Source organism: Amblyraja radiata, chromosome 14 (genome assembly GCF_010909765.2).
Source record: "Amblyraja radiata isolate CabotCenter1 chromosome 14, sAmbRad1.1.pri, whole genome shotgun sequence".
NCBI lineage: Eukaryota > Metazoa > Chordata > Chondrichthyes > Rajiformes > Rajidae > Amblyraja > Amblyraja radiata.
Window position 1 is genome coordinate 46,645,269 of NC_045969.1, and position 27,954 is coordinate 46,673,222.

A 27,954-nucleotide genomic window follows, 5' to 3' on the forward strand; every position below is an offset into this window, starting at 1 on the left:
CACGAGATTTTTTTCCTGCGAATGCGCGGATTTTAAAAAGTCGACTGACTGCCTAGTGCCTACCCTGAGTAATTACTCATGGCATGTGCCTGATCCATAGCCATATGTGAAGTTTATCCATGAATCAAATTGGGCCTGGTCATGAGAAAACCATGCCTCCTGCATTAAACTACGTAGAATATTACCTAACAAATCTACAAACAAATATGGCTGTGGTTATTGGAGATGGATCATCTCAGCCCCAGGACATCACTGTAGAAGTAACTCAGAAAAATAGGCTCAACTCAACCATTTCTTCACCTGCACCACTGCCTCTGTCACACCTGCTGCAGGGAGTATCCTTGCTCCCCTCCTATTTCTCATCTATTTATACCTTCCTGCTCATCAATGTCAGTTGCATGTCAGTTTCCACGTATACAGTATAGAGATAACAGCAAGCAGCTACTCACTCCTAAATCTTTCAACTTGTCACTGTTCTGAATTATACAAGTCTCACAATGTATATCAAATTCCCTTTCAACCTTCATCCTACTCCAGGATGATCTAAGGGCCCTTCAGTTTCCTCTCAAACAGAGGCCCGACCAATCCCCTTGCACTCCCACCTGACTGAACACTTTTTCTTGAATTATGACTTTCCATTTACCACAGGTGGCAATGTTCTCAATTGTGTCTCCTCTTATATCTCATCCTCTTGTCCTTCAACCAGAACAACTTCTATGCCACCACCTTCAATGGATTATTCACCACAGTTGTTGCTACTTTCGCTGGGATTCCATCGCCAGGTACATCTACCCTCCCATTTCATTCCCTCCTCAACTCCTTGGTCCAGTCTTCCATCTCCAGCACCATTCAATGCAACCGTGGGAGATACCGCACCTACATTTTTACCTCTTCCCATTATTCACGTCAGAAACAGCTCTATGAATGAAGCATCAATTCTTTTGCATTTTTTTTACTCAAGCACATTGCTTTTTGTTGCTGACGAAGTGGTTTCCTCCACAATGCCGCAACTGAACACAGATTGAATGATCACTTTGCAGAACATCTCTGTTCAGTTCGCAAGAGTGACCCTGACCCACTTAATTTTCCCATTCCACTCTAATGCTGACGTCTCTCAACAAACTCCTACATTGCTGCAAAAATATATTTTGTCAGCTCAGGAAATAACACATCATCTATATGGGCATGTTGTAGTCCTTGGAACTTTCAAATGAATTCAACAATCTCAAGACCCATCCTTTTTATTCCCTTCAGCCACAAATCTGCCTATGCATTTCTGTTTCACTTTGTTTATTTTTTTATCTTCTGTTTCTCACTGCTGGTTTTTATAGTAGCTGTTGCCTGAACAATGGAACATGGGATGTTACAGCTCAGGAACAGACCCTTCAGCCCACCATGTCTGTGCTGAACATAATGCCAAGTTAAACAAATTCCTTCTGCCTGCATGTGATCCATATCCCTGCATTCCCTTCATATCCACATGACTGTCTAAAAACTGCTTAGAGGCCACTATTACACCTGCTTCCACCACAACCCCTGGCAGTGTGTTCCAGGTACTCACCACACTTCACGTAACAAAAACGTGTCCCGTACATCTCTTTTAAACTACCCTGCTCTAATCTTAAAGCTATGCCCTCCAGACTTTGATGTTTCCACTCAAGGACACAGATTTTGACACTTCACCTTTTCTATGCCTCTCATAATTTTCTAAACTTCTTTCAGGTCTCCCCTCAATCTCCGATGTTCCACAGAAAACAATCCAAGTTTGTCCAACCTGTCCTTGTAGCTAATGTCCTCGAATCCAGGCAGCATTTTGGTAAACCTCTTCTGGCCTCTCTCCAAAGCCTCCACATTCTTCTTGTAACAGGGTGACCACAACTACACACAATGCCCCAAAAGCAGCCTAACCAATGTTTTATAAAGCTGCAACATGATTTTGCGTCTCTTACACTCAATGCCACGACCGATGAAGGCAAGCATACCATATGCCTTTGTTACTACTATATTTGCTTGTGTTGCCACTTTGGATTTTCTATGGATTTGGACTGTACAACTTTCATTCATGTTTCCCCTGTTCTCTTTACACGTTTCCCCTGCCCTGTAACTTAAACACACTTCTTCTCTCAGCTCTCCGGTTCAGATGAAGAGCCTTGACCTGCAATTTCAACTTTTTTTTCCCCTTGGATGCCACTTGATCTGCTGGGTGCTTTCATCATCTTCTTGTTTTGTCTGTACTTTTTGTTACAGATCTATGAGTGCCAGTCTGATATTACCCAGCTCCAATGCTAACTTAAATCATCTGCCATTGAAATGTTCATTTTTGTTTTATTACATTTCCACTTGGTCGTTTTAACAGATCCTGCAGATGCAGATGTATCCACTAGTGGGAGAGTCTAGGACTTGAGGTCATGGCCTCAGAATTAAAAGACGCTCTTTTAGAAAGGAGATGAGTTGGAATTTCTTTAGTCGGAGGGTGGTGAATCTGCAGAATTCTTTGCCACAGAAGACTGGAGACCAAGTCAGTGGATATTTTTAAGGCAGAGATAGATAGATTTTTGATTAGTACAGGTGTCAGAGGTTAAGGGGTGAAGGCAGGAGAATGGGGTTAGGAGGGAGAGATAGATCAGCCATGATTGAATGGCGGAGTAGACTTGATGGGCCAAATGGCCTAATTCTACTCCTATCACTTATGACCTTATGTCTTGTGTTCTCCTGTCCATGGCTTGGAATCGTCACCACATGTGACCTGACTTTCATGGTCTCGTCTTTTTTAATTTGTGATAACTGAACTACATTGTCGCCTGGTTAAGCTCTGCCTTGATTTTAATCTTTTCAGGCTTTTATTAAAATTGCTCTATTATCTTGGCCCTCTCTCTGTCTGTAATTTTATCCAACATTGTAACTCTCCAAGATCTCTGCTTCTCCAATTCCCACTTCTTAAACCTTGATTTTCGTCCTTCCATTATTGGCATTTCTACCTACATTTTTAAAGCACAGAATTCCCTCCCTAAATCTCTTGGTCTCTCCATTTCACAGCCGTTTAAATCCCTTCTTAACTCTTAACACTTTAATCTGCCGTTCCATCATCTTAAGTATCTCAATATTAAATTTTGTGTGATATTTTACTTAGTTAAAGACAATATCGAGGTGCGAGTTTCTTGTTATTTCCTTCAGCTAGCTTAAAAGCTTATTTTTGTGGTAAACACGCTATCAGTCTACATGAATCAAGCAAGCTGGTTGCTCTTTCACCTATAATGTGGGACAATGAGATGCCAGAAAATGATGATATATTAAAAAAAATCTTGGTTTGCTGGTTTATGAGTCACATAAATGTAACATGTAGACAGAACAAGCAATTAGGAATGCTATTGGTAAGTTGGCATTTATTACATGGTAATTGGAATAAAGGCAACAGTCTTACTGGTTTTGTACAAGGTTTTGATAAGACTACACTTTGAGTATTCTATGCAGTTCCAAGTCATTATACGTAAGAGAGGAAGGATATCCTTCATTGAGGTCAGTGCAGTGTTGATTCACTGGGATAATAATGTTGTCGGATGAGGAGAGACTGAGAAAGATTATTCTACACTTAATGGTTTAGAAGAAGGAAAGATGATCTAATTGAGATATTGTGAGCAGGATGAACCCAGTTAAGAGTCAGAAGATAGACACAAAATTCTGGAGTAATAAGCAAGCTCGGTATTCCGACTGCGCAGGCCCAGGTCATAGGTTCCTCGTGATAAAGATTCTCGGCAGCTGTGTTGCTGCGTTTCATCCGTAGTCAGGATCGAACCCGGGTCTTCTGCGCTGCAAGCGCTGGTGAATTGTTACTTGACCGTCCCCGTCCCCTCCCGCGTGTCCCATCCCTGTCCGGGCGTGGCCGGAGATGTCCGGGGTGACTCTGGACTGACGGGACACCGGCCCGGAGCAGTGGTGGCCCAGGCTTACAGCCAGCGCGGTGAAGATGCGCTAACTCCAGCTCAACTCTGCCTGTCGCGCCGGGTTAACCAACAGCCCTGGACTGACAGGACACTGGCCCGGAGCAGTGGAGTTAGCGCTTCTTCTCCACGCTGGCTGTAAGCCTGGGCCGCCACTGCTCGGGGCCGGTGTTCGCCAGTACAGAATCATGTCCAGTAGCAATTCAACAGCGCTTGCAGTGCTGGAGTCTCGGGTCGATCCTGCCTACGGATGAAACGCGGTCTGTATTCATGCAGTAGCACAGTTGCCGAGAATGTTTATCGCGGGTGACCTTTGACAAATCCCACGATTCCTTGCGTTTTTCAGAATACCGAACTCACTTATTCTGGAGATCAAGCAGCATCTCTGCAGAAAAGGAAAAGGTGAAGTTTCGGGTCAGAACTCTTCTTCAGACTGAGAGATAGAGAAGGCCAGAAAATAGCAGGGCCTGAAACAGATGACCTCAGGAAGGGTGGAGCCCATGATGGCCCATTGTTTGGCTGGTGAAGATGTGCTAATGAGCGGTATATAAGGATGCAAACAGTGGAACTAATAAGACGACTAGGGTGGGGGATGGAGACGGGGACTGGGGGGGTGGGGGAAGGAATGGAGGAGTTACTTAAAATTAGAGAAATCAACGTTCATACCGCTGGGTTGTAAGCTGCCCAAGCGAAATATGAAGTGCTGTTCCTCCAATTTGCATATTAGCATTACAGTTTACAGTTTTCAGGCTCCTATACCACCTTCCAGATTGTAGGACAAATGAGAGCGTGGCCAGGACGGTGTGGGTCTCTGATGATGCTGGTTGCGACTCCTTCAAAGATGGGGAGGTGAATACCCCGTGATGGACTGGGTAGTGTTCAATACTTTTTGCAATCTTCGTTCCTGAGTGTTTGAGCTGCCAAAGCAGGCTATGAGGCAACCGGTCAATATGGTCTCAACTGTACATCATTAGACGTTCGAGAGAGCATTTTTCGACATACCGAATCGCCTCAATCCTCTAAGGAAGTAGAGGCACTGATGGGCTAACTTTATGACTGCATCAATGTGCATCCAGGACAAATTTCCAGAGATATGCACACCCAGGTATTTGAAGTGGATGTCAAGAAGCTTTTTGGACCAGCTAGAAAATCAAGGACTAGGGAAATCAGGTCAGGATAAAGGTTTGGTTATTTGGACAAAGATTTATTTACATTGAGGGGTGCTGGGCTTTGGTATTCTCAGCTCCAGAAGACTTATGGTGCTTATGTTAAGTATATTGAATAGATTTGTGAACATTCGGGAACTGTGAGGAACAGAGAGTAAAGTGATTTTGAGGCTTGACCCTGAACTTCTTAAATGGGAGGGTCATGTAGCCTAGTCTTGTTTCTCAATATTATGTTCTTATGAAATGGAAACTTCTCCAATCTAAATGGAATTACCTTGTAAAAGCAGTGAAGTAGGATGTGTGAGCACTGTTTTTAATCACATCTTTGTGATTAATTTCTGAATGCTGTTGTTCGCAAAGGTTTGCACATATTATTGCACATGAGTAGGTCACACTTTTGGAAATTGTTCATTTGGTAAGTGTCTAAGATCTGAAAGATTTACTGTTGAATATTTCAAAGGACTTTGCTGATCTTGACATGTCGAACTCACATGTAGAATAATTATTTTTGCTGCTACCACGCAATGGCATTGAACCATATCTTGAGTTTGAAATTATTTCTCACCTTGCAACAGCTCCTTTAAAAAAATTACTTTTGTTATTTGAAAATCGAAAAAAGTGAAATTCCCTAATTTTCTATAAGTAAACTAATTTTTATTTTTCAACAGTCGGTAAAATTTGCTTCAGTAAAATATTTAGATTTTAAACAAGCATTATCTTTCAATGTTATCTTTTCTGATGCTCCTAAACTAAAGAGGCAGTTGAGATGCTTCTCTTTACAGTGTTCCAATAGCAAGACCATACTTTCAGCTAATTGTGATGCTGAATTAAAATAGGTCAATGTGAAATTTATGTTTAGACATAGAAAATACGTGCAGGAGGAGGCCATTCGGCCCTTCGAGCCAGCACCGCCATTCATTGTGATCATGGCTGATCATCCACAATCAGTAACCCGTGCCTGCCTTCTCCCCATACCGCTTGATTCCGCTAGCCCCAAGAGCTCTATCTAACTCTCTTTTAAATTCATCCAGTGAATTGGCCTCCACTGCCTGCTGTGGCAGAGAATTCCACAATTTCAGAACCCTCTGGGGAATTTTTTTTTTCTCATCTCAGTTTTAAATGGCCTCCCCTTTATTCTTAGACTGTGGCCCCTGTTCTGGACCCCCCCAACATTGGGAACAATTTTCCTGCATCTAGCTTGTCCAGTTTTTTTTATAATTTTATACATTTCTATAAGATTCCCTCTCATCCTTCTAAATTCCAGTGAATACATGCCCAGTCTTTCCAATCTTTCCTCATTTGACAGTCCCGCCATCCCGGAGATTAACCTTGTGAACCTACGCTGCACTGCCTCAATAGCAAGGATGTCCTTTCTCAAATTAGAAGACCAAAACTGCACACAATACTCCAGATGTGGTCTCATCAGGGCCCTGTAAAATTGCAGAAGGACCTCTTTACTCCTATACTCAAATCCTCTTGTTATAAAGTCCAACATGCCATTAGCCTGCCTCATTGCCTGCTGTACCTGCATGTTTACTTTCAGTGACTGGTGTACAAGGACACCCAGGTCTCGTTGCACTTCCCTTTTTCCTCATCTGACACCATTGAGATAATAATCTGCCTCCTTGTTCTTGCCACCAAAGTGGATAACCTCACATTTATCTACATTATACTGCATCTGCCATGCATCTGCCCACTCACTCAACCAAGTCATCCTGCGACCTCCTAGCATTCTCTTCGCAGTTCACACTACCACCCAGCTTTGTGTCATCTGCAAATGCGCTAGTGTTACTTTTGAATGCTTTCTGGATTAGCTTAGTTTCGTCGATACCTCATTCTAAAATGCTGATGGCATTGTTAAAGACAAAACGATAAATTATTCAGCCTGTGCATTTCACAAAAAACACCGTTCAGATATCACAAAAAAGATTCTGAGACCACAAACTGATTTATCTAAGTAATTGTCATGTGAGAATGAAACAACAGTGTTATTATTAGCCCACATTTTTAAACCCAAAGTAACTAATCTCCTGTGGCACTGTTCATAAATAATAGTTTCAGTTCAACTTTTGGAATGCTCCATAGCTTTAAGGTCGTTGCTAATATACTTTTTGTCAAAAAGTGGTCCAACCAAGCGCACCCCAAGATTAATTTGAAACTAGTTATTAAAATAGAGATTGACAGATGCTTGTAAATCCAAATGAAATTTTGAGATAAAATAAAATAATGCTAGAAATACTCAGTATCTGTAGGAAGTGAGAAAAGAGAAAATTTGAGATAACATCAGATATGATAAGATGTGGCAGATGAACTAAAGTTTGGCCAAAGATGATTGATATCAAAATGGAAGGTAATGAACTTGAAGGAGGGAATTTTACAGTTTAGTGCCGAAACAGCTGAAAACATGGTTATCAATGATGGAGCAAAGCAAACGTGACGATGAAGGGGCCACATTAGGACAGTTGCATTTATTTGGACAAATAAATTACAGAGTAAATTATAGAAATGGGGAAGGGAAAGACAGTGGAAGAACTTGAATTCATTTCGTTGTCTCTAATATGAGATAATGACAATAAATTGAATACAATACAATACAATACGAAACACGAAAGCTTTAAAATCAAGGCATTGCTCAACAAAGAGCATGTGAAGATCAGTAAGCACAGCATTGATGAGACAAAGGACAAAGGACATGTATTGTCACATACACCATTTGGTGTAGTGAAATTTGAGTTGCCATTTGCAGCACACCACTAAAATGAAAACACAACATAGAAACATAGAAACATAGAAAATAGGTGCAGGAGTAGGCCATTCGGCCCTTCGAGCCTGCACCGCCATTCAATATGATCATGGCTGATCATCCAACTCAGTATCCTGTACCTGCCTTCTCTCCATACCCCCTGATCCCCTTAGCGACAAGGGCCACATCTAACTCCCTCTTAAATAGAGCCAATGAACTGGCCTCAACTACCTTCTGTGGCAGCGAATTACAGAGATTCACCACTCTCTGTGTGAAAAATGTTTTCCTCATCTCAGTCCTAAAAGATTTCCCCCTTATCCTTAAACTGTGACCCCTTGTTCTGGACTTCCCCAACATCGGGAACAATCTTCCTGCATCTAGCCTGTCCAACCCCTTAAGAATTTTATAAGTTTCTATAAGATCCCCCCTCAATCTTCTAAATTCTAGCGAGTACAAACCGAGCCTATCCAGTCTTTCTTCATATGAAAGTCCTGACATCCCAGGAATCAGTCTGGTGAACCTTCTCTGTACTCCCTCTATGGCAAGAATGTCTTTCCTCAGATTAGGAGACCAGAACTGTACGCAATACTCCAGGTGTGGTCTCACCAAGACCCTGTACAACTGCAGTAGAACCTCCCTGCTCCTATACTCAAATCCTTTTGCTATGAATGCTAACATACCATTCGCCTTCTTCACTGCCTGCTGCACCTGCATGCCTGCTTTTAATGACTGGTGTACCATGACACCCAGGTGTCGTTGCATCTCCCCCTTTCCTAATCGGCCACCATTCAGATAATAGTCTACTTTCCTGTTTTTGCCACCAAAGTGGATAACCTCATATTTATCCACATTATACTGCATCTGCCATGCATTTGCCCACTCACCCAGCCTATCCAAGTCACCTTGGAGCCTCCTAGCATCCTCCACACAGCTAACACTGCCCCCCAGCTTCGAGTCATCCGCAAACTTGGAGATGTTGCACTCAATTCCCTCGTCCAAATCATTAATATATATCGTAAATAGCTGGGGTCCCAGCACTGAGCCTTGCGGTACCCCACTAGTCACTGCCTGCCATTGTGAAAAGGACCCGTTTACTCCTACTCTTTGCTTCCTGTCAACATTAATGAAATTAACATTCAACATAAAAACATCCCCCCACAATGGTTCCCACTGTGAGGGAAGGCAACAAAGTCCAGTCCTCTTCCTCTTGTTCACCCATGGTTGGGCCTATTGAGGCCTCCGCAGTCGCCGCGACGGCGACCCGATGTATCAGGCCCTCTCGGTCCCGGCAGGAATCGCCGCTCCAGTCCCATTGGTAGGCCGCGGGGGAGGGGCGATGATGCGGCTCAGAGGAAAGCTGCATCTCCGTCCAGGTAGGGACTGAGAAATACAGTCCCCCCCCCCCACCCCCCACATAAAAAGACTAGACCTCCAAAACAAAAAGTTTTAACACACTAAAAATAAAAAAAAGGGTGAAAGGACAAACAGCTGCAGGCGGGGCAGCCATACTCGACGGCGCCCCCACTCGATTGGATATAAGGTAGGACATGGCTCCCAGAACTTTGACTGACCTTGAGTTTCCTGGGCTCAGAATGAGGCGGGTTGGCAGGGAGTGATCTGGAAGAATTGTTTTAATTATATCATATTCTTGAATGAGGAAATCTCCAGAAGATAAACAGCAGCACAGGCAGATGATGTTTCAAATGTATAAATAGGGGATATTAGTGGTGGCACCATTACTTGAGCTGAAGTTCACCCTGGGCTAAAAAAAGAATATCAATGATGGGACCTTGATGGTTGGCAAGGACTCAGTGCGCATAAGTGCAAGGTTCCATATTATATGACTTTATCTTTGCAGATAGATTGACTAGTTCAGATAATTACCAAAGAAAGTAATGGAATCCACTGCTCAGGAACATGGTGACTGAAGGCAGTAGCTCTGGTCTTCCAGGGGGAAGTTCTGTTCATTCTTGGTCAGGAAGTCTGACCTTGCAGAGTATAAAATTTAATACAAAAATGTAATAATTTGCTATAAAAATTAAAGCGAAGAAGTACAACGTTGCAAAGATGAGCGGGAAGCAAGAGGATTGGGTAATGTTTAAAGAACAACAGAAGATAACCAAAAAGACAATACGGGGAGAAAAGATGAGGTAAGAAGGTAAGCTAGCCAAGAATATAAAGCAGGATAGTTAAAGCTTCTTTAGGTATGTGAAGAAACAAAAAATTAGTTAAGACCAAAGTTGGACCCTTGTAGACTGAAAAAGGTGAATTTATTATGGGGAACAAGGAAATGGCAGATGAGTTGAACAGGTACTTTGGATCTGTCTTACTAAGGAGGACACAAACAATCTTCCTCATAGAGTAGTGGCCAGAGGATCTGGGGTGACGGAGGAACTGAAGGAAATCCACATTAGGCAAGAAATAGTGTTGGATAGACTGATGGGACTGAAGGCTGATAAATCCCCAGGACCTGATGGTCTGCATCCCAGAGTACTTAGGAAGTAGCTCTAGAAATCGTGAATGCATTGGTGATAATTTTCCAATGTTCTATAGAATCGGGAACAGTTCCTGTGGATTGGAGGGTATCTAATGTTATCCCACTTTTTAAGAAAGGCGGGAGAGAGAAAACAGGGAATTATAGACCAGTTAGCCTGACATCGGTGGTGGGGAAGATGTTGGAGTCAATTATAAAAGATGAGATAGCCGAACATTTGGATAGAAGTAACAAGATCGGTCCGAGTCAGCATGGATTTACGAAGGGGAAATCATGCTTGACTAATCTTTTGGCATTTTTTGAAGATGTAACTAGGAAAATGGACAAGGGAGAGCCAGTGGATGTAGTGTACCTGGACTTTTAGAAAGCATTTGATAAGGTCCCACATAGGAGATTAGTGGGCAAAATTAGGGCACATGGTATTGGGGGTAGAGTGCTGACATGGATAGAGAAGTGGTTGTCAGACAGGAAACAAAGAGTACGGATTAACGGGTCCCTTTCAGAATAGCAGGCAGTGACTAGTGGGGTACCACAAGGCTCGGTCCTGGGACCGCAGCTATTTACAATATACATCAATGATTTGGATGAAGGGATTCAAAGTAACATTAGCAAATTTGCAGATGACACAAAGCTGGGTGGCAGTGTGAACTGTGAGGAGGATGCTATGAGAATGCAGGGTGACTTGGACAGGTAGTGGGAGTGGGCAGATGCATGACAGGTGAAGTTTAATGTAGATAAATGTGAGGTTATCCACTTTGGTAGCAAAAACAGGAAGGCAGATTACTATCTAAATGGCGTCAAATTGGGAAAAGGGGAAGTACAACGGGATCTGGAGGTCCTTGTTCATCAGTCTATGAAAGTAAGCATACAGGTACAGCAGGCAGTGAAGAAAGCAAATGGCATGTTGGCCTTTATAACAAGAGGAGTCCAGTATAGGAGCAAAGAGGTCCTTCTGCAGTTGTACAGAGCCCAAGTGAGACCACACCTGGAGTATTGTGTGCAGTTTTGGTCCCCTAATTTGAGGAAGGATGTTCTTGCTATTGAGGGAGTGTAGCGTAGGTTTACAAGGTTAATTCCCGGGATGGAGGGACTGTCATATGTGGAGAGAATGGAGCGGCTGGGCTTGTACACTCTGGAGTTTAGACGGTTGAGAGGGGATCTATTTGAAACATATAAGATTGTTAAGGGTTTGGACACGCTAGAGGCAGGAAACATGTTCCCGATGTTGGGAGAGTCCAGAACCAGGGGCCACAGTTTAAGAATAAGGGGTAAGCCATTTAGAACGGAGAAGAGGAAACACTTTTTCTCACAGAGAGTTGTGAGTCTGTGGAATTCTCTTCCTCAGAGGATGGTGGAGGCCGGTTCTCTGGATACTTTCAAGAGGGAACTAGATAGGGCTCTTAAAGATAGCAGAGTCAGGGGTTATGGGGAGAAGGCAGGAACGGGGTACAGATTGGGGATGATCAGCCATGATCTCATTGAATGGCGGTGCTGGCTCGAAGGGCCAAATGGCCTACTCCTGCACCTATTGTCTGTTGTCTATTGATATGGATTATGTGCGAGCAATTAGGAGTTGGTCTTGGTATATTGTTCAGCACAGACATTGTGGACAGAATGGCCTGTTCTTGTGTTGTACTGTTCTATGTTCTTTGTTATAAATTGTCATTGTATTGCACAAGTCAAATCAGTTTATCAAAAAATGACACCAAAGTAATTGGCGAGGAACTTGTTAGTTTGTTAAACTGGCCTATTGCTTTAAGATCGGAAAGTGTCATTGCTGTGTTAATAAACTAAGTTTTACCTGGCTGAAAAAGGATCAAAGGATAAATTGAGTTAAAATGCAGCGTACATTTGATTTTTATTGAGCAGCAGAACAGGACTGGGGTACTGAATGGCCCCTTCATGTGCCCCACACTTCAAAGTAATGGGAGGAGAAAGGAAGAAAAGCTTATACTGTATTTATAAAGTACAGTTAAGTGAACTCGAGTATTTTCAGCGTCCTCTATAAAAAGTTGAAAACAGAAATATACGTATATGGAACAGATAATGAATGAAGCAATGATAATGTCATTCAGTCTGACAGCATTTTACAATTCATCTTCTCTCTTTTTTCCCCCCATTCAAATATTTGGGAGATTTTGCAGCCTTTTCATCAGGAACTGAATAAATCATATCAGCATCGTTTCTCAGTAATTTTATCCAGATTGTTTTGTGTCTGTCAGAAATGGTTGAAAACATTTCATATGCATTGAAATCTGAATGTTCCACTGTCATGCTAATGGTAGATATGCTGTGCATAACATTAGCTCACAAACTAAATTCAATAAATGAACAATCATCTATTTTAAATTTGTAGCAATAGTTGTTTAAGGATATTGGCTAAAATGCCAGGACTTCCTTGCTTTGCTTGAAACGGTCTTCATGGTTCTTTGACATCATTCTGATTCACGAGAGTAGTTAATAGAATTTGGTTTTAGGTTTTGAATCATATATACTGTAGAAGATGGAAATACTGATAAAGCTGCATCTTCTCAGGACTGGAGTGAAGTAATAACCCAAATTCGATAGTTCCGCGCAGTATTTGCCTCTGATTCAATAACAGCCATACATACAAAATCAAGTGAAGAAAACACAACAGCTAAAGTGGTGTGATCTTAAAATTGTTTAATCTAATCAGATTACTATTACAGTAATTCAACTACTGCTGATACATGACTTCATAATTTCAATACTTATGGAATACTTAAACTGCACAAAATTGCAGCCAAAAGTGTAACTCCAAACAGCCTCCATATTTTCAGGCTTTAGTAGCATTGTGTTAATGTTAGGATGTGAGGATATACTTGCTCATGGAGTAAGTTGTCGTCTTCTTTGTCCTTTAGAAGCAACTTCCTCCTGACAGATTATTGTCTTATAATTTGAATTGTTGAAGAACAATTGTTCAAAAACTCAAGGGTCTGAACTCGGGAGAGGTTAAGTAGATATTTTACAAGTTTGTTATATATGTTGTGGGAACTGATTTATTTAAACCAAACTATGTAAAATAATTAATTTGGATTTTAACTGAGGACAACCTAATTATCCTGCAGGTTTCTTTTAAATTTGCTTGTTATAAGTTGTCATTTATCTATTCCTGAATCACTTCAAGTATGGTCAAGTTACGAAAGACAGAATTCTTCAGTTTGGATAGGATTTAGGAAACTTTAGTCGGAGACTTCAAACGTAATGATTTGTCTCAGCTGGAATTGTTGTCACTATTATTTGATAATGTAATTACTGTAATTACTTCCTTTGCCTCCACCCTTTTAATGAGAAACCAGCAATTCCATAGTTGTCCTATGTTGATAATATGAGGCTTTAATCTTCCCTGTGGTAAATACCATTTTATTTTCACTCTTAATCTTTGTTACTGCAAGCTTCCCCGGCCTGCCTCTGTTCTAAATCTTTTTTTTTCCTCACTAAGCCCTTGATTTTTGCTTTGGCTATCTTTTCCACAACACGTATCAATAACTGCTTGTGGTAATCAGACCTTCAGCATTTAGGGGATTGAAAAGCTTTGGCTTTTAGCTAAATTCCATTGGAAACTTGCCAGTTTAGATTTTACGATTGAACTGTATATCTATGATTATCACTTAGATTCCTATGTTTTTCCTTTGCTGCCCTGCTACCCCTCCCCCTCAAAACCCTCTACATTAGGTCAGAGAATCTGACAATGTTTTTCACTCATTCAGATCACACACCAAAGGTAAGTTGCATTCATAGATCAAACTCAAAAGAGACAAGCAGGCATTTTTATTTACATTATTTAGCATTTAATTTTTAGTCCATGGAGGTTGTTTCTATTAGGAAGGAAAGTAACTAATATTGTGTTGCAAAAGAATAAAGCTCTTCAGAAGAATTTGGAAGATCCTCAAAGAAGTGCAAATGTATAATGTGCATCCAGCAATGCTAATGTTCATTACATTTCAAGGTTCATGAATGCTTCTTATTAGTAATAGGGAGAAATACTTCTTGGCATGTCTTTGCTACATATATAATGAGAATTTTAAAGTGGCTCAATTGCTGAATTTCAGTCTAGAAAAGCGCGTTTGAAATTTCTCCCTGCTACTTTTATGGTGAAGCCAACCCATTTAAAGTAAAAAGTTTAATGCTTCCATTGAAATAGCGAGGGATAAATCACAATGAAATTTCAATGATTCTTACATTTGTTTTCCACAATATAATTTAAAGAGTGAAAAGGAAGGAACTGCAGATGCTGGTTTAAATCGAAGATAGACACAAAAAGTTGGAGTAAATCAGCGGGTCAGACAGCATCTCTGGAGAAAAGGAATGGATGGCGTCTCGACCCGAAATGCCACCCATTCCTTTTCTCCAGACATGATGTCTGCTTCATATAATTTAAGGATACGGAAAATAGATAGCTCAAATATATCTTCTAAATCAGGCCTCTACAATTATTGACAGAAAAATAAATAACTGTAATTATGGAAACTTACAGTGAGCAGACCATAAAACAAGTTAAGACACATTTTTCAATGAATTTTCTAGACTGTATATGACAGATGGTTGGGTTTAATAATTAGACGAAACGAAAGAATGTATACAGTAAAATACAAACTGGCGGACAAACTCTGCCGATCGTGTAGCATCTATGGAGGGAAATGGACAGATGGTGTTTCGGATCGGGATGAGTCTGAAGAAGGGACTGAACGCAAGACTTCCTTTTCCTTCCACGGATGCTGCCTGTGCTACTGAGCTCCACCAGCACCTTGTTCTATACTCAAGTTTCCAGAATCTGCAGTCTCTTGTGCCTGAAAAAACAATTGCAGAGTAGTTTCAAAAGTTACTTCTCTTTCCTACATGAAGCCTTATCATACACAATCTATTTTTTAAAGAATTCCAGTATGTAAGTATGATAGCTAGTTTTAAATTTGAATTCACCATAGTGCTAATATTTAGGTCAATGAATGAAAAGCATGTCAAAGCATAAGCTGAAATGAATCCTGCAAACTGAAATATGATTTTAATTTGCAAGCATGCAGATTTGTTGGGCCAAAGGGACTGTTTCCATGCTATATCTCTTGTGACTTGTGAGGTTTTTTTTAACTCTTTTTTATGATTTTCTCCTTTTACATAAATAATTAATTGTAGTGGAAAGATTACATAAGGTGTTTGTAAAGATTCAAAGTAAGTGCTTCTTTAATGAACAGTTTATAATAATGGCTAGACTTTATTGCATTATTGATTCGTTCATTTTAGAGAAACAGTTTGGAAACAGGCTCTTCAGCCACTGATTCCGTGCTGACCAACGGTCACCCTTACATTAGTTCCTTCCTACACACTAGGGACAATTTACAGAAGCCAATTAACCTACAAACCTGCACATGTTTGGAATGTAGGAGAAAACCCACGCATCACAGGGAGAACGTACAAATTCCATACAGACAGCATCCGTACTCAGGATCGAACCCGGGTCTCTGGAACTATACGACAGCCACTCTACCAGTGCACCACTGTGCCACCCTTTTCCCCATCTTTCAGATTTTGTACACCTTTGATATGTGGACATGATAGAGCTTTCAAGTAACAAATTAATTTTGCAATATTTTTAAATTCATCTTTCCAGCTGAGGGATGTTGCTGCAAGGTATAATCCCTGAACATTACCATATGCTCGCAATTGTACAAAATGGTTTATGATAAAATAATCCACTGAGTGTTTCAGAAGCTAATTCGGTGTGTTTAAATGCAACTTTTTTCTTCGAGACATGGTTATTTTAAAAAGCATTATTTCCTTATTTCCTTTTGCAGAGCACAGAACAAGTAACAGCATTTTGTCGTGGTTTGCATGAATTAAGCCCACCCGACATGACATCACAACCTTTGGAACCTTTACCGCACCATATACCATCTCGACAACTCACTGATGCAGACAAACTGCGCAAGGTTATTTGCGAGCTGGTGGAAACAGAACAAACATATGTAAAGGTGAGAGCACAGGAGAATTTAGTAATTAGAATCCCGTTTTTCATGAAATTTGGCTCATTCCCTTTAAAATGTCAGTGACGTAGACATTGGGCTTCCGTGTAAATTTTTTCTGTTCCCCTTAATGCGCAAGGTGGCAAATGTTGACATAATAGTGAGGCTGTATGATTGGAATTAATGTCTGCAGCTTGGGGAAATAGAAAATCAGTGATGACTCTGCTACCAATTGTCATTCAATAATTCACTGTATGTATTCAAGAGAGAGTAAGACTTAGCTCTACGGGCTAACGGAATTGAGGGATATGGGAAGCAGTTACGGGGTACTGATTTTGGATGATCAGCCATGATCATATTGAATGGCGGTGCTGCTCGAAGGGTCGAATGGCCTACTGCTGCATCTATTTTCTATGTTTCTATGTTTCCATGTAACTCAATTGTAAATCTAAATAGAAAGCAGGATATGGTCTGTATGGTCAATTTCTCTTGAGAAAAGGTAGAGTGATGACATAACAGATGTCTTTACAATTATGAAGGGGTTTGATAGAATTTTATGTGAAGAATGTCAATGTATTTAAGGGATTGCTGGACTAATATATGAGAGAAAGGAAATGAGGGTTATACTGAGGTTCCTCTGAAGAAAGATGGAGGAGAATTGAGTAAAACATAAATGAAGTGGACATAATGTCCTGTATCTATACCAGGGGTCGGCAACCTTGTTCTGCATAGGAGGCATGACTGTGAGCGAATGATGGGCCATACCTACCACGTGTTCACATAGATCCCACCCCGGATGGCAGGCATCAAATCAGGTGTTCACATAGATCCTGCTCCTTCGAGGACGCCACCAGGAGCACTGGACCCTAGTTAAGGGTGCCCATGAACATGGTGAACCTACGAACCATTGCCTTGGCTTTGTCCTGAAGGAGGTGGCTGCAATACTCATACTCACTCGTCCCCGGCCTATTGAAAACCCTGATCCCGACACTGAAGCCCAGGCACAGAAGGTGCGCGGCCGTGCCGGAGGCTTTGCGCAGGATGCGGTACAACCAGAGCTCGGCCCCGCTCAGGTGCTCGGCGGCTCCGCAATTGCGGCCGCCAGCGCAGGCCTCCTTGCGTCACCACGCCCAGGAGGTACTGGAGATGAAGGAAGTCTGTGAGCCGGATGACTACGGAAAAAAACCGCCTGCGGGCAGGATGATTTCGGGTTACGGGCCGCATTCGGCCAGGGGACTGTAGGTTGCTGACCCCTGAACTATACTGTGTAATCTATTGGATACTTAGTAATTTATAAAATTAAAATTATTTTATGTTCTGTGCGTAATTCATCTGAGGTATTTTAATCATACAAGTATATTTGTATTAACTTTGTGATTTTTCTTTAAGCAAAAAAAAAATATTTTAATAAACATTACAAGACTTTAATAGACATTATAGATGTACAAAACATTGGTGATGCCACATTTACAGTATTGTGTTCAGTTTTGGTCACCCTGTTATAGGAAAGATGTTGTTAAGCAGGAAATGGTGCAGAGAAGATTTACGAGGATGTTGCCAGGACTCGAGGGCCTGAGCTATCGGAATGGGTTGAACAGGCTAGAACTTTATTCCTTGAAGTGCAAGAGGATGAGGGGTCATCTTATAGAAGTGTATAAGATCATGAGAGGAATAGATGGGGTAAATGCATAGTCTTTTACCCAGAGTAGGGGAATCAAGAACAAAGGGACATAGGTTTAAGGTGAAGGGGGAATGATTTAATAGGATCTCGCAGGGCAATTTTTTTACACTAACGTTGCTAAGTATATATAATGAGCTACCAGAGAAGGTAGTTGGGGCAGGTACTAGCTCAATATTAAAAAAAACATTTGGACAGGTACATGGATAAGATAGGTTTAGAGGGAAATGCAGACAGGTGAGACTAGTGTGGATGGGCATGTGGTCGACATGGGCATGTTGGGGCCGAAGGGCCTGTTACCACACTGTATAACTCTATGATTATAAGCGGGGTCACTCTTTTCACAGGCACATGCTGAATTGCCAATATATTCTGCTGTAGTGAACGTATAAAACCCTTTTGAAAGAGCGATTTGAAATATTGCAGAAGCTTTTATTACAAAAACATGTTGATTTCCCTATGAATAATGCCGGGTCTGTTAATTATTACAGTTACAACCTCGTAAAATTAATTGCAATTATTTTGGCTTCATTTTGTTGGAATCAAGGGATAGATTTGTAAAGAGATCAAATCTGGTGATGTGTCAAATCACGCCCATTCTTTGTTTTGACTGTGAAAGGATGTGAATGCTTTTTTGTACATCTGCTTAACATCTGATTTGTTCACAGGATCTGAATTGTCTCTTGGAGAGATATTTAAAACCATTGCAGAAAGAAATTTTTCTTACTCAAGATGAGGTAATATATTTCAAGCAAATATTCTGATTAAAATATCTAGTTATTTATATTTATCTCTCTATAAACATTGTTTGTTTGCTGCTCGTGTTTCAGCTTGATGTACTTTTTGGAAACTTGAGAGAAATGGTTCAGTTCCAAGTGGAATTCTTGAAAACGCTAGAAGATGGTGTAAGACTGGTTTCAGATCTTGAAAAATTGGAAACGGTTAATCAGTTCAAGGTAAGATTGTTTCAGAAAAAATGTAGGATCGGAATCAATTTTCTGATTTCTATAATCAATCCAGCACTAGAACAGGCCCTTTGGCCCACAATGTCTGTGCTGAACACGACACCATGACCAACATCTATCTCCCTGCAGATAATCCATACCCTTCACATTCCCTCCATATCCATGTGATTAAGTCTTAAACCCCATTATCATATCTATCTCCTGCTGTTTCTGGCAGTGCATTCCAGGCACTCACTGCCCTCTGTGTAAAAAAAACTTGCCCATCTCACTTCAAAAGATACGCCCTCTAGTATTTGATATTTCCACCTTGAGAAAAAGGTTCTGATTGTCTATCCTATCTACAGTGTGCCTCTCATAAATTTATATACTTCTATCAAGTCTCCTCTCAACCTTTGCAGTTCCAGATAAAACAATCTGTCTGTCCAACCATTCCTTGCAGTTATGGCCTCCAATCCAAGCATCATTCTGGAAAACTACCTCTGTCCCCCTTTCCAAATCCTCCACTTCCTTCCTGTAGTGGGGTGAACAGAACTGCGTACAATACTCCATATGCACCCTACAAAATCCTATTAAGTTGCATCATGACTTCCTGTCTCTTATAGTCAATGCTCAGACCAATGACAAACATACCATATGCCATCTTTACCGTCACCTGCTTCGTTGCTCTGTCCAATCAGCCTCTCCACTCCCCCCCCCCCCCCAACCCTAACCACTGCCACTGCCTCCCCCTTTTCCCCCAGATTCGCTGACATGCTCCAACTTGTAAGTGACAGCAGGTGAGAGGGGAGGAAGCCCGACAGCAACTGCACCGAGTTTTAAAGTGAAATGAAACAAAGAGCTGGAGTAACTCAGCCGACTGAATCAGTCTGAGGATGGGTCCCAATGTCACCCATCCGTGTTCTCCAGAGATCCTGACCCGCTGAATTACTCCAGCACTTTGTATCCTTGTCAATTAACGATCATCTGCAGTAATCGGCAATAACAGACACCACTCCCTCCGCTATAGTCCGTTTAGTTAAGAGAGAGTTAGATAGAGCTCTAGGGGCTAGTGGAGTCAAGGGATATGGGGAGAAGGCAGGCACGGGTTATTGATAGGCAACGATCAGCCATGATCACAATGAATGGAGGTGCTGGCTCGAAGGGCTGAATGGCCTCCTCCTGCACCTATTTTCTATGTTTCTATGTTAGTTCAATTTAGTTTAGAGATACAGCGAAAACAGGCCCTTCGGCCCACCGACCAGCGATCCCTGCACATTAACACCATCCTACGTACACTAAAGACAATTTACACTAATACTAAACCAATTAACCTACAAACCTGTACGTCTTTGGAGTGTGAGAGGAAATCAAAGATCTCGGGAAAAACCCACACGGTCACAGGGAGAGTATACACACTCCGTACAGATAGCTCCTCGTAGTCGGGATCGAACCTGTGTCTCTGGCACTGTAAGCGCTGTAAGGCAGCAACTCTACCACTGTGCCACCGTGCCGCCCAACAAGGGTTTACTTTAAACGGACCATAATGGAGGAAGTAGAGTCCGGATCGAACCTTGGTCTCAGTAGTTGTGCTACTGAGCCGCCCTGCTGAGTGGGCAATATTGGGCAATATCTTTGACATAAGAAGCAATGCTTTAATGACCTTTCATCTGAATCTAAAGGTCGAGACATAACAGGTTTAAGCAAATACAAAGGCTGGGAAAGTGAGCAGTAGGTATGAGCAGAGTGAGGGTCTATGATATGTTAGAGATTACATGAGAAAAGGGATGGTAGTTTTTCAAACAGGATTGATAATACAACAAAAAAAAAATCAAAAGATGGGTCTAATGCTGTTAGCTGTAAAATATAGCAGCAGAATTAAGAGTTTGTACATCCTTGCATCTGTGGAACCAAAGAGTATGTGGTAGCTCTTGCTGGTATCTGGGGAGCAAGAGATGTTGAAAGAGGAGAAGCGGCAACATTGGAAGCCCCATATGATCGGCAAACAAGTTATCGGAATGCATTTCTGGTATCATCCTTGCAAGTCTATTTTGTAGCCACACCTCTGCATCTGCATACAATACTCCAAGTGTAGTCTAATGGAAAATTAATCTGTTCTGCATAACGTCATGCTTCTCCATCTTTCTCTGAATGAAATGAACCTAAGTGCTTGCCTTGTTTTTTTTATGTCCTTGTTAACTTATATTACTATTTCTGGCAAATGTTATATTTATATTCTGAGATCTGTATCTAATTTGAATGCTTATTATCCAAGCAATGTAACCTTTGTAGCAAAATTCTATGGCCCGCAATATTCTGTGTAAAAATGTAATTGCTAGGTAGATTCCTTTATGACATTTTTTTAATGGTTTGTGATTTCTTGATTCTCTCCTTGTTTCTTATTATATCCTACTCAGACTTTGGTGTCATGCCTAAGTTAAAAATTAAACTTTTGATTTCAAAGTCTAAATTCTTAAATATGATGTGTTCCAGTGCTGATACATTTGAGACCCCACTTTCCACTTTCTGCCATCTTAAGTAGCTACTCTTCATCCAAACCTTATGTTTTGTCTTGAAAGCAATGAGCTGTCTATTCCACTGTCTCAGTATGCTGTGATCTTAATTATTTACCTGTTACATAGCTTCTACTCAAATCACATTAAATAGGATCTACTCAAAGTCCTTTTGGAAATACAGCAAAGTACATCCATGACATAACTCCATCTCCATCCAAATTGGCCCTCAAAATATTCATAAGTGTACAAGGTTAATTCCCGGGATGGCGGGACTGTCATATGCTGAGAGAATGGAGCGGCTGGGCTTGTATACTCTGGAATTTGGAAGAATGAGAGGGGATCTTATTGAAACATATAATATTATTAAGGGTTTAGACATGCTAGAGGCAGGAAACATGTTCCCGATGTTGGGGGAGTCCAGAACCAGGGGACACAGTTTAGGATTAAGGGGTAAGCCATTTAGAAGGGAGATGAGGAAACACTTTTTCACAGAGAGAGTTGTGAGTTTGTGGAATTCTCTGCCTCAGAGGACAGTGGAGGCCGGTTCTCTGGATATTTTCAAGAGAGAGCTAGATAGGGCTCTTAAAGATAGCGGAGTCAGGGGATATGGGGAGAAGGCAGGAACAGGGTACTGATAGTGGATGATCAGCCGTGATCACATTGAATGGCAGTGCTGGCTCGAAGGGTAGAATGGCCTGCTCCTGCACCTATTGTCTATTGTCTATTGTCAGGTTAGATTTATCAATGCTACTTCACTTTAAGGAAAATAACTGATTTACAGTCAAGTTGTGATTATTCTGATTGTTAGAACTTTTTGGATGATGGAGTGGGGAAGAATAATGAATTAAAGGAGTAACAAACTTGCACAGATATCAAAGGTAGACACAAAATGCTGGAGTAACTCAGCGGATCAGGCAGCATCTCTGGAGAGAAGGAATGGGTGGCGTTTCGGGTAGAGACCCTTCTTCAGACCCTTCTACAGACTCTTCAGAGTCTCGACCTAAAACGTCCTTCTCTCCAGAGATGCTGCCTGACCCACTGAGTTGCTCCAGCATTTTGTGTCTACCTTCGATTTAAACCAGCATCTGCAGTTCTCTCCTGCACATTTTGCACAGATATCATTTAGATTGAGGAGCAAATTGTGAATTCATGTTTCACAACGATAAGCGACATTTGATATATGATAGTGCCATTTAAGAGACTTTTGGATAGAAAGACATAGGCCAGGATGCTGGAAAGTTGACCAAAAGCACGGTTGATAAGAACATCACTAAAACCTACCTAATAGAGATTTAGTATAGATGTATCAGGCAGGGAAGCTGAATGTGGGGAATGCAAGGTTTTGAACAAGACAATGGAAGAATAATCCTTGAATGTGGGAGTGGGTGTCAAGCTACAGGAAGCTTCACTGTTATGCAGGAATGAGGCCATAAAGACCTTAAGCCCCTGTCCCACGATGCGAGTTCACCCAAGAGCTCTCCCGAGGTAAAAAAAATCACTCGTGGTACCTCATCACGAGTATATTTTTACTCTTGGAAATTTTTCACACTGTTGAAAAAAATTCACGAGTTTCTGCGTTTCCCGAGTACCTGCCGTTAGCATTACGACCCACTACGAGACATCCACGAGCTCCGACGAACCCGCTACGTACATTCTACGTACTTACCATGAGTTTGATTTGTTTTTAAACTCGGGAGAGCTCTTAGGTGTACTCGCATCGTGGGACAAGCCCATTAAGGCTGCAAGAATTTGTTTCTGTGTTAAAAGTAGAGGAAATCAGTTTACGTTATGTTTGACGGGTGAGTGGCGGAGAATGGAGTTTTATGAAAGGAAGACAAGGCAAAGAAAGTAGATCAGATGTCATCTATCTGGGTAAAATTTGTAATCATCTGAATGCTGCAGAAGTAGCACAAGTTTTTAGAGGTCGATGGATGTAGCAATGAGCTAAAGCAAGTGATAGGAAAGGTTTGAACATACTATAACATTTCACTAACTGGAAATGCACTAATCAAGCTACTAGGTATGTATAGCAGAAACAGAAGTAGGCCATTCAATCCTTTGCCACTCCTCCATCAAGATTTCAAGATTTCAAATTTATTTTGTCACATACACCTTTCGGTGTAGTGAAATTCTTTTTGCCATGCAGCACATAAAAAAAGAATACAACATAACAGTAGTAGATAGTTTCAGATAGATACATCAAAACATCCCCCCACAATGGTTCCCATTGTGGGGAAAGGCACAAAGTCCAGTCCCATCCCCATGTCCACCCATAGTCGGGCCTCCTTACTCGAGACGCGCAGCTCCGCCGCCGATGCCGAACCGGCACCCCTGCCGCCGCTGCTGAGCCGGTGCCGCCGCCGCCGCTGAGCTGGTGCCGCCGCCGCCGCTGAGCCGGTGCCGCCGCCGCCGGTGACGTCGCCGGTGTTGAGCCGGTGCTGCCGCCGCTGAGCCGGTGCTGAGCCGGTGCCGCCGCTGCTGCTGAGCCGGTGCCGTAGCCGGTGCTGAGCCGGTGCCGTCGCCGGTGCTGAGCCGGTGCCGTCGCCGCTGCTGAGCCGGTGCCGCCGCCGATGCCGAAGCTCCAGTCCCCTCAGGAGACGCCGCTCCAGGCCCGCTGGTAGGCCGCTGGGACGGGTCGAAGCTGCAGCCCGGAGAAAAGCTGCATCTCCGACCAGGTAGGGACCCTGAAAATTAGTTTCCCCCTCCCCTCCCCCCTCCCCCACACATAAAAAGCTAGAACTCCTCAAACCAAAACACTAAACTAACTAAAAATAGGAAAAAGAGACGAAAAAACAGACAGCTGCAGGCTAGGCAGCCATTGGACGGCGCCCCTGGTGGTTAATCATTCAATAACATTGTGGTTGAACCTTTACTTCAGTGGCACTGTCCTGTACTAACCTCATATTTGTTTCCCTTAATATCCAAAAATCTAGTTATCTTTTTTGAATATATTCAACAGCTGAGCCTTGAGACTGCCTTATGGGCCTGTCCCACTTGGCGATTTTTTAGGCAACTGCCAGCGACTATCGTAGCAGGTCGCCGAAAAACCAGCAACAACCTATGTCATCCTGGCGACAACCTACAACAGCACCGATGTCAGGAGAAGTCAAGCTACGCTCATTGGCATCAAACCCAATGTCGGCAAAAAATTTTCAGCATGTTGAAAATTTAGCGGCGACCAGAAAGATGTTACAACTTTTTGCGCGACTGTGGAGACTACTACCGGCGACCACCAGCGAACATGTGGCAACAAAGTAGTCGCCTGTAGTTGCCTAAAAAATCACCTAAGTGGGACAGGCCCATTAGAATTTGAATTTGAATTTGATTCCTTTATTCCTAGATAGAGAATTTTAAAGGTTCACTGAGAAGGTGAAGACATATTTTCTCATTTCAATCCAGAATATCAATATTGAGCTTGAGACTGTGGCCTCTCGTTCTAGTTACTCCAATCAAGCATCTTAAAATAAAATCTAAGAATTTGAAAATTTTTATTGAGATTATTTCTTCTTCTAAACTCTAGAGCATGGATCTATATTAATCTCTCTCATAGGACAGTGCATCCATCAATATCAATAAAAGAGGATTGGACTTTATTGCCTTCCATCATAGTGAGGAATGTGGGGAATCCGCTGTGGTGGACTTTTATGTAGTTGTGTGTCATGTGCGTTTTCTTTAGTATGGCTGTATGGTAATTCGAATTTCACAGTACCTTAATTGGTACATGTGACAATAAACTAACCTTGAAACCTTGAAATATCCCTCTCCCAACCCATCCCCATCCCAAAAATCAATCCAGAAAATTTTCATTGCAAGTGCTGTATATCTTTACTTCGTAGGGTCGAATCATACATAATATTCCATTTGTTGTTTCACCAGGCACTTATGCAATTGTAGTCTTTACTCTGTTATATTCAATTACTTTTGCACTAAAGGCTACCCCATTTGGCTGCATATTAATTGTTGGTGATTAGTATACAAGAACAACAAAGTCCTTTGGAACACCTAAACTTTTTAATCCTTCAATATTCAAAAAAACGTTTTTTTTACCACAGGGGATGACTTTTCACAATTTCACCCCTGGTTTCATCTATTTACATAGCTAGTCCATATTTCCTCCTCATAATTCTTACTATCACCCACCAAGTATCATCTACAAACTTGGATATATTACAAATGTTGTCTTCATTCAAATCATTAATATCGTTTGTGAATGACTGGATTCCCAGCTCCATTCGCTGAAGCACCCACTGGTTTCAACATTCCATTCTGAAAAAGCCCTGCTCAAGAAGGGTCTCGACCCGAAACGTCACCTATTCCTTTTCTCCCAAGTTGCTGTCTGACCCACTGAGTTACTCCAGCATTTTGTGTCTATCTTTCCAATTATCCCTACTCTTTCTGTCTATTAACCAATCTTCAAACCAGCATGTTTAGCAGCACAATCCCATGTACTTTAACTTTGTTTAACACCCTCGCATGTGTGACTCACTGAAAGCCAAATCAATATCCAAAGACACCGCATTAGTAGTTTTCTCCTCTGCCCATTGCAGCCTGAAAGAACTCTTGACAAAATTGTCAAGCATGATTTCCCCTTTCAGAAATTCGCGATTCTGCCCAAATCCATGATTTTATTTTGTTTAATATGGATTCAGATGATCAAGTCCAAGCATTCATTACCATTAATTTTCCTCTAACATTCTTTTTCTTCTCCTCATTCACCCTAGATTTGTTGTACGCCACTATTTCTATGAAATTGTTTTGAGTCTGTGAAGATTGATACAATCTTTGCTTCATATTCTGCCTCTTCCTTATTTCTCAAAATAGCTTTTTGTTTCTCAGGAAGACTTTACCCTCTTCTTACATTTTACACTTGATTGTTCTTGTCCCCTCCCCTTATCTTTGTCCTCTACTGAATTCTAAAATGTTCCCAATCATGTTCTTTGTCAGCTTTATAAACCTTTATCTTTGATCTACTGCTGTCTTTAACACGTATTGTCAGCCAGTACATTTACAGTATTTCCTTACCATATATTTATAAACTCATTCTTTAAATGTTCACTCTACCAATGAATTATTTATTTCTCCTTTTTGCAGAAAGTACTTTTCTCATTAGGTGGTTCATTCCTGTATTATGCTGATCGCTTCAAGTTATACAGTGCTTTCTGTGCAAGTCATACAAAAGTTCCCAAGGTCCTTGTTAAAGGTAATCACACTTTATTTTTTCTACAAGGTTTTGTTTCTATACCTACGTTGTACTTTATCTGAAAACCTTATGTATCTTACACTCGAGAGAAATGTGATGCAGAAAAATTGCAACAGAATTTATTGTCAGGAGTGAGCTGCCCATACTAACTTAAGCGGTACAAACAGAAACTTATGCAACTGTCAATTAACGAGTTGGTGCCACCTGAGTCTTTCTTGAGCAAGTTGCAGCCTTATCAACAGCTTTAAGGCTAGTTAATTCAGATAAGCAGAATTTGAAAGAAGCAACTGAGCAGGTCTTGAATGTTGCTGAGGATGCTGGAAAGGTGGTGCAAGGGGGCACCACCACTAATGGCAGAGATGGGTCCTGTTCAGCCCCTGAGGGTTGCACCTCCACATGCAAGGACCAGTATTCTCATGGGTATGTTTGTTTGTGTAATCAAATGGCATGCAGTTAATTACAGGATGAGGTTAAATTAGCTTGATAGGATCACGGGAAGCTGAGTAAAGATTCAGGAGGTAGATAAGCAGAACTGGAAATGAAATCAGAAAATTAGTAAGCCAGTTTGAAAAGTAAGAGAATAGACATATGAGCAGTCTGTAACCGCTTGATGAAATATATTAAATGTAAAAAGAAATGTAAATCAAACAAATGAGTGGAGGACTTTGAGAGCAACAAGGGAGTGTATAAGAGCTGTTGCAAAAGCAGTGCTCAGAGGAGTGAGGCAGATTTTTTTAAATTCCTGAACACAGTAGTTTCAGATGAGGTGAGATAGTGATTTTAAAAAAAAGTGACAATATTGGTTGATGAGGCAATCACAACTGTAAGAAGGATTGGTATGTTAGAGGAATTGCTAAAAAGGAACTATATGGGTTGAGCTGAAGAAATTAAAAAGGGGCGTTGTTGGGAGGGAATTTTAGAAGAGCAAATTTGTAGCCGTATTTCCGACTGCTCCAAAAGCATTAAAAGAGTAACAGTGAGGGATTTCAATTACTCTAATATTGAGTGGAAAAAAAGTCAGTGCAAAAGACCAATGATGATACAGAATTCCTAATATGCTTTCAGAAGGACATTTACAGCTAGATGGTAGCAAGCCCACATAAGGTGGGCAATTCTAAATTTAATTTAAGGGAATTAAACTAACTAGGCAGGTGAAAGGCATACCAGTGGGTTGACTTTTATAGAGATCATAATATGGTGGGATGTACCACAGTTATGGAAAAGGACAAAATTAAAATAGGAAATTTTACTGGACTGAATAGCGATCCAGCAAAAGTGAGCTAGATTCAGATATTTAAAG

The 27,954-nt window shown here is 41.4% G+C and overlaps 1 protein-coding gene across 4 annotated transcripts in view; it reads left to right on the plus strand.

The window, feature by feature from the left end:
• tiam1 (TIAM Rac1 associated GEF 1) overlaps positions 1 to 27,954 on the plus strand; it is a 238,734-nt gene that overhangs the window by 187,995 nt on the left and 22,785 nt on the right. For all 4 annotated transcript variants that reach the window (XM_033033228.1, XM_033033229.1, XM_033033230.1 and 1 more), the window contains 4 exons: positions 16,152 to 16,328; positions 18,666 to 18,734; positions 18,828 to 18,953; positions 26,546 to 26,654. In XM_033033228.1, coding sequence (XP_032889119.1) covers positions 16,152 to 16,328; positions 18,666 to 18,734; positions 18,828 to 18,953; positions 26,546 to 26,654 — 481 coding nt within the window. The remainder of the gene's footprint in view (positions 1 to 16,151; positions 16,329 to 18,665; positions 18,735 to 18,827; positions 18,954 to 26,545; positions 26,655 to 27,954) is intronic.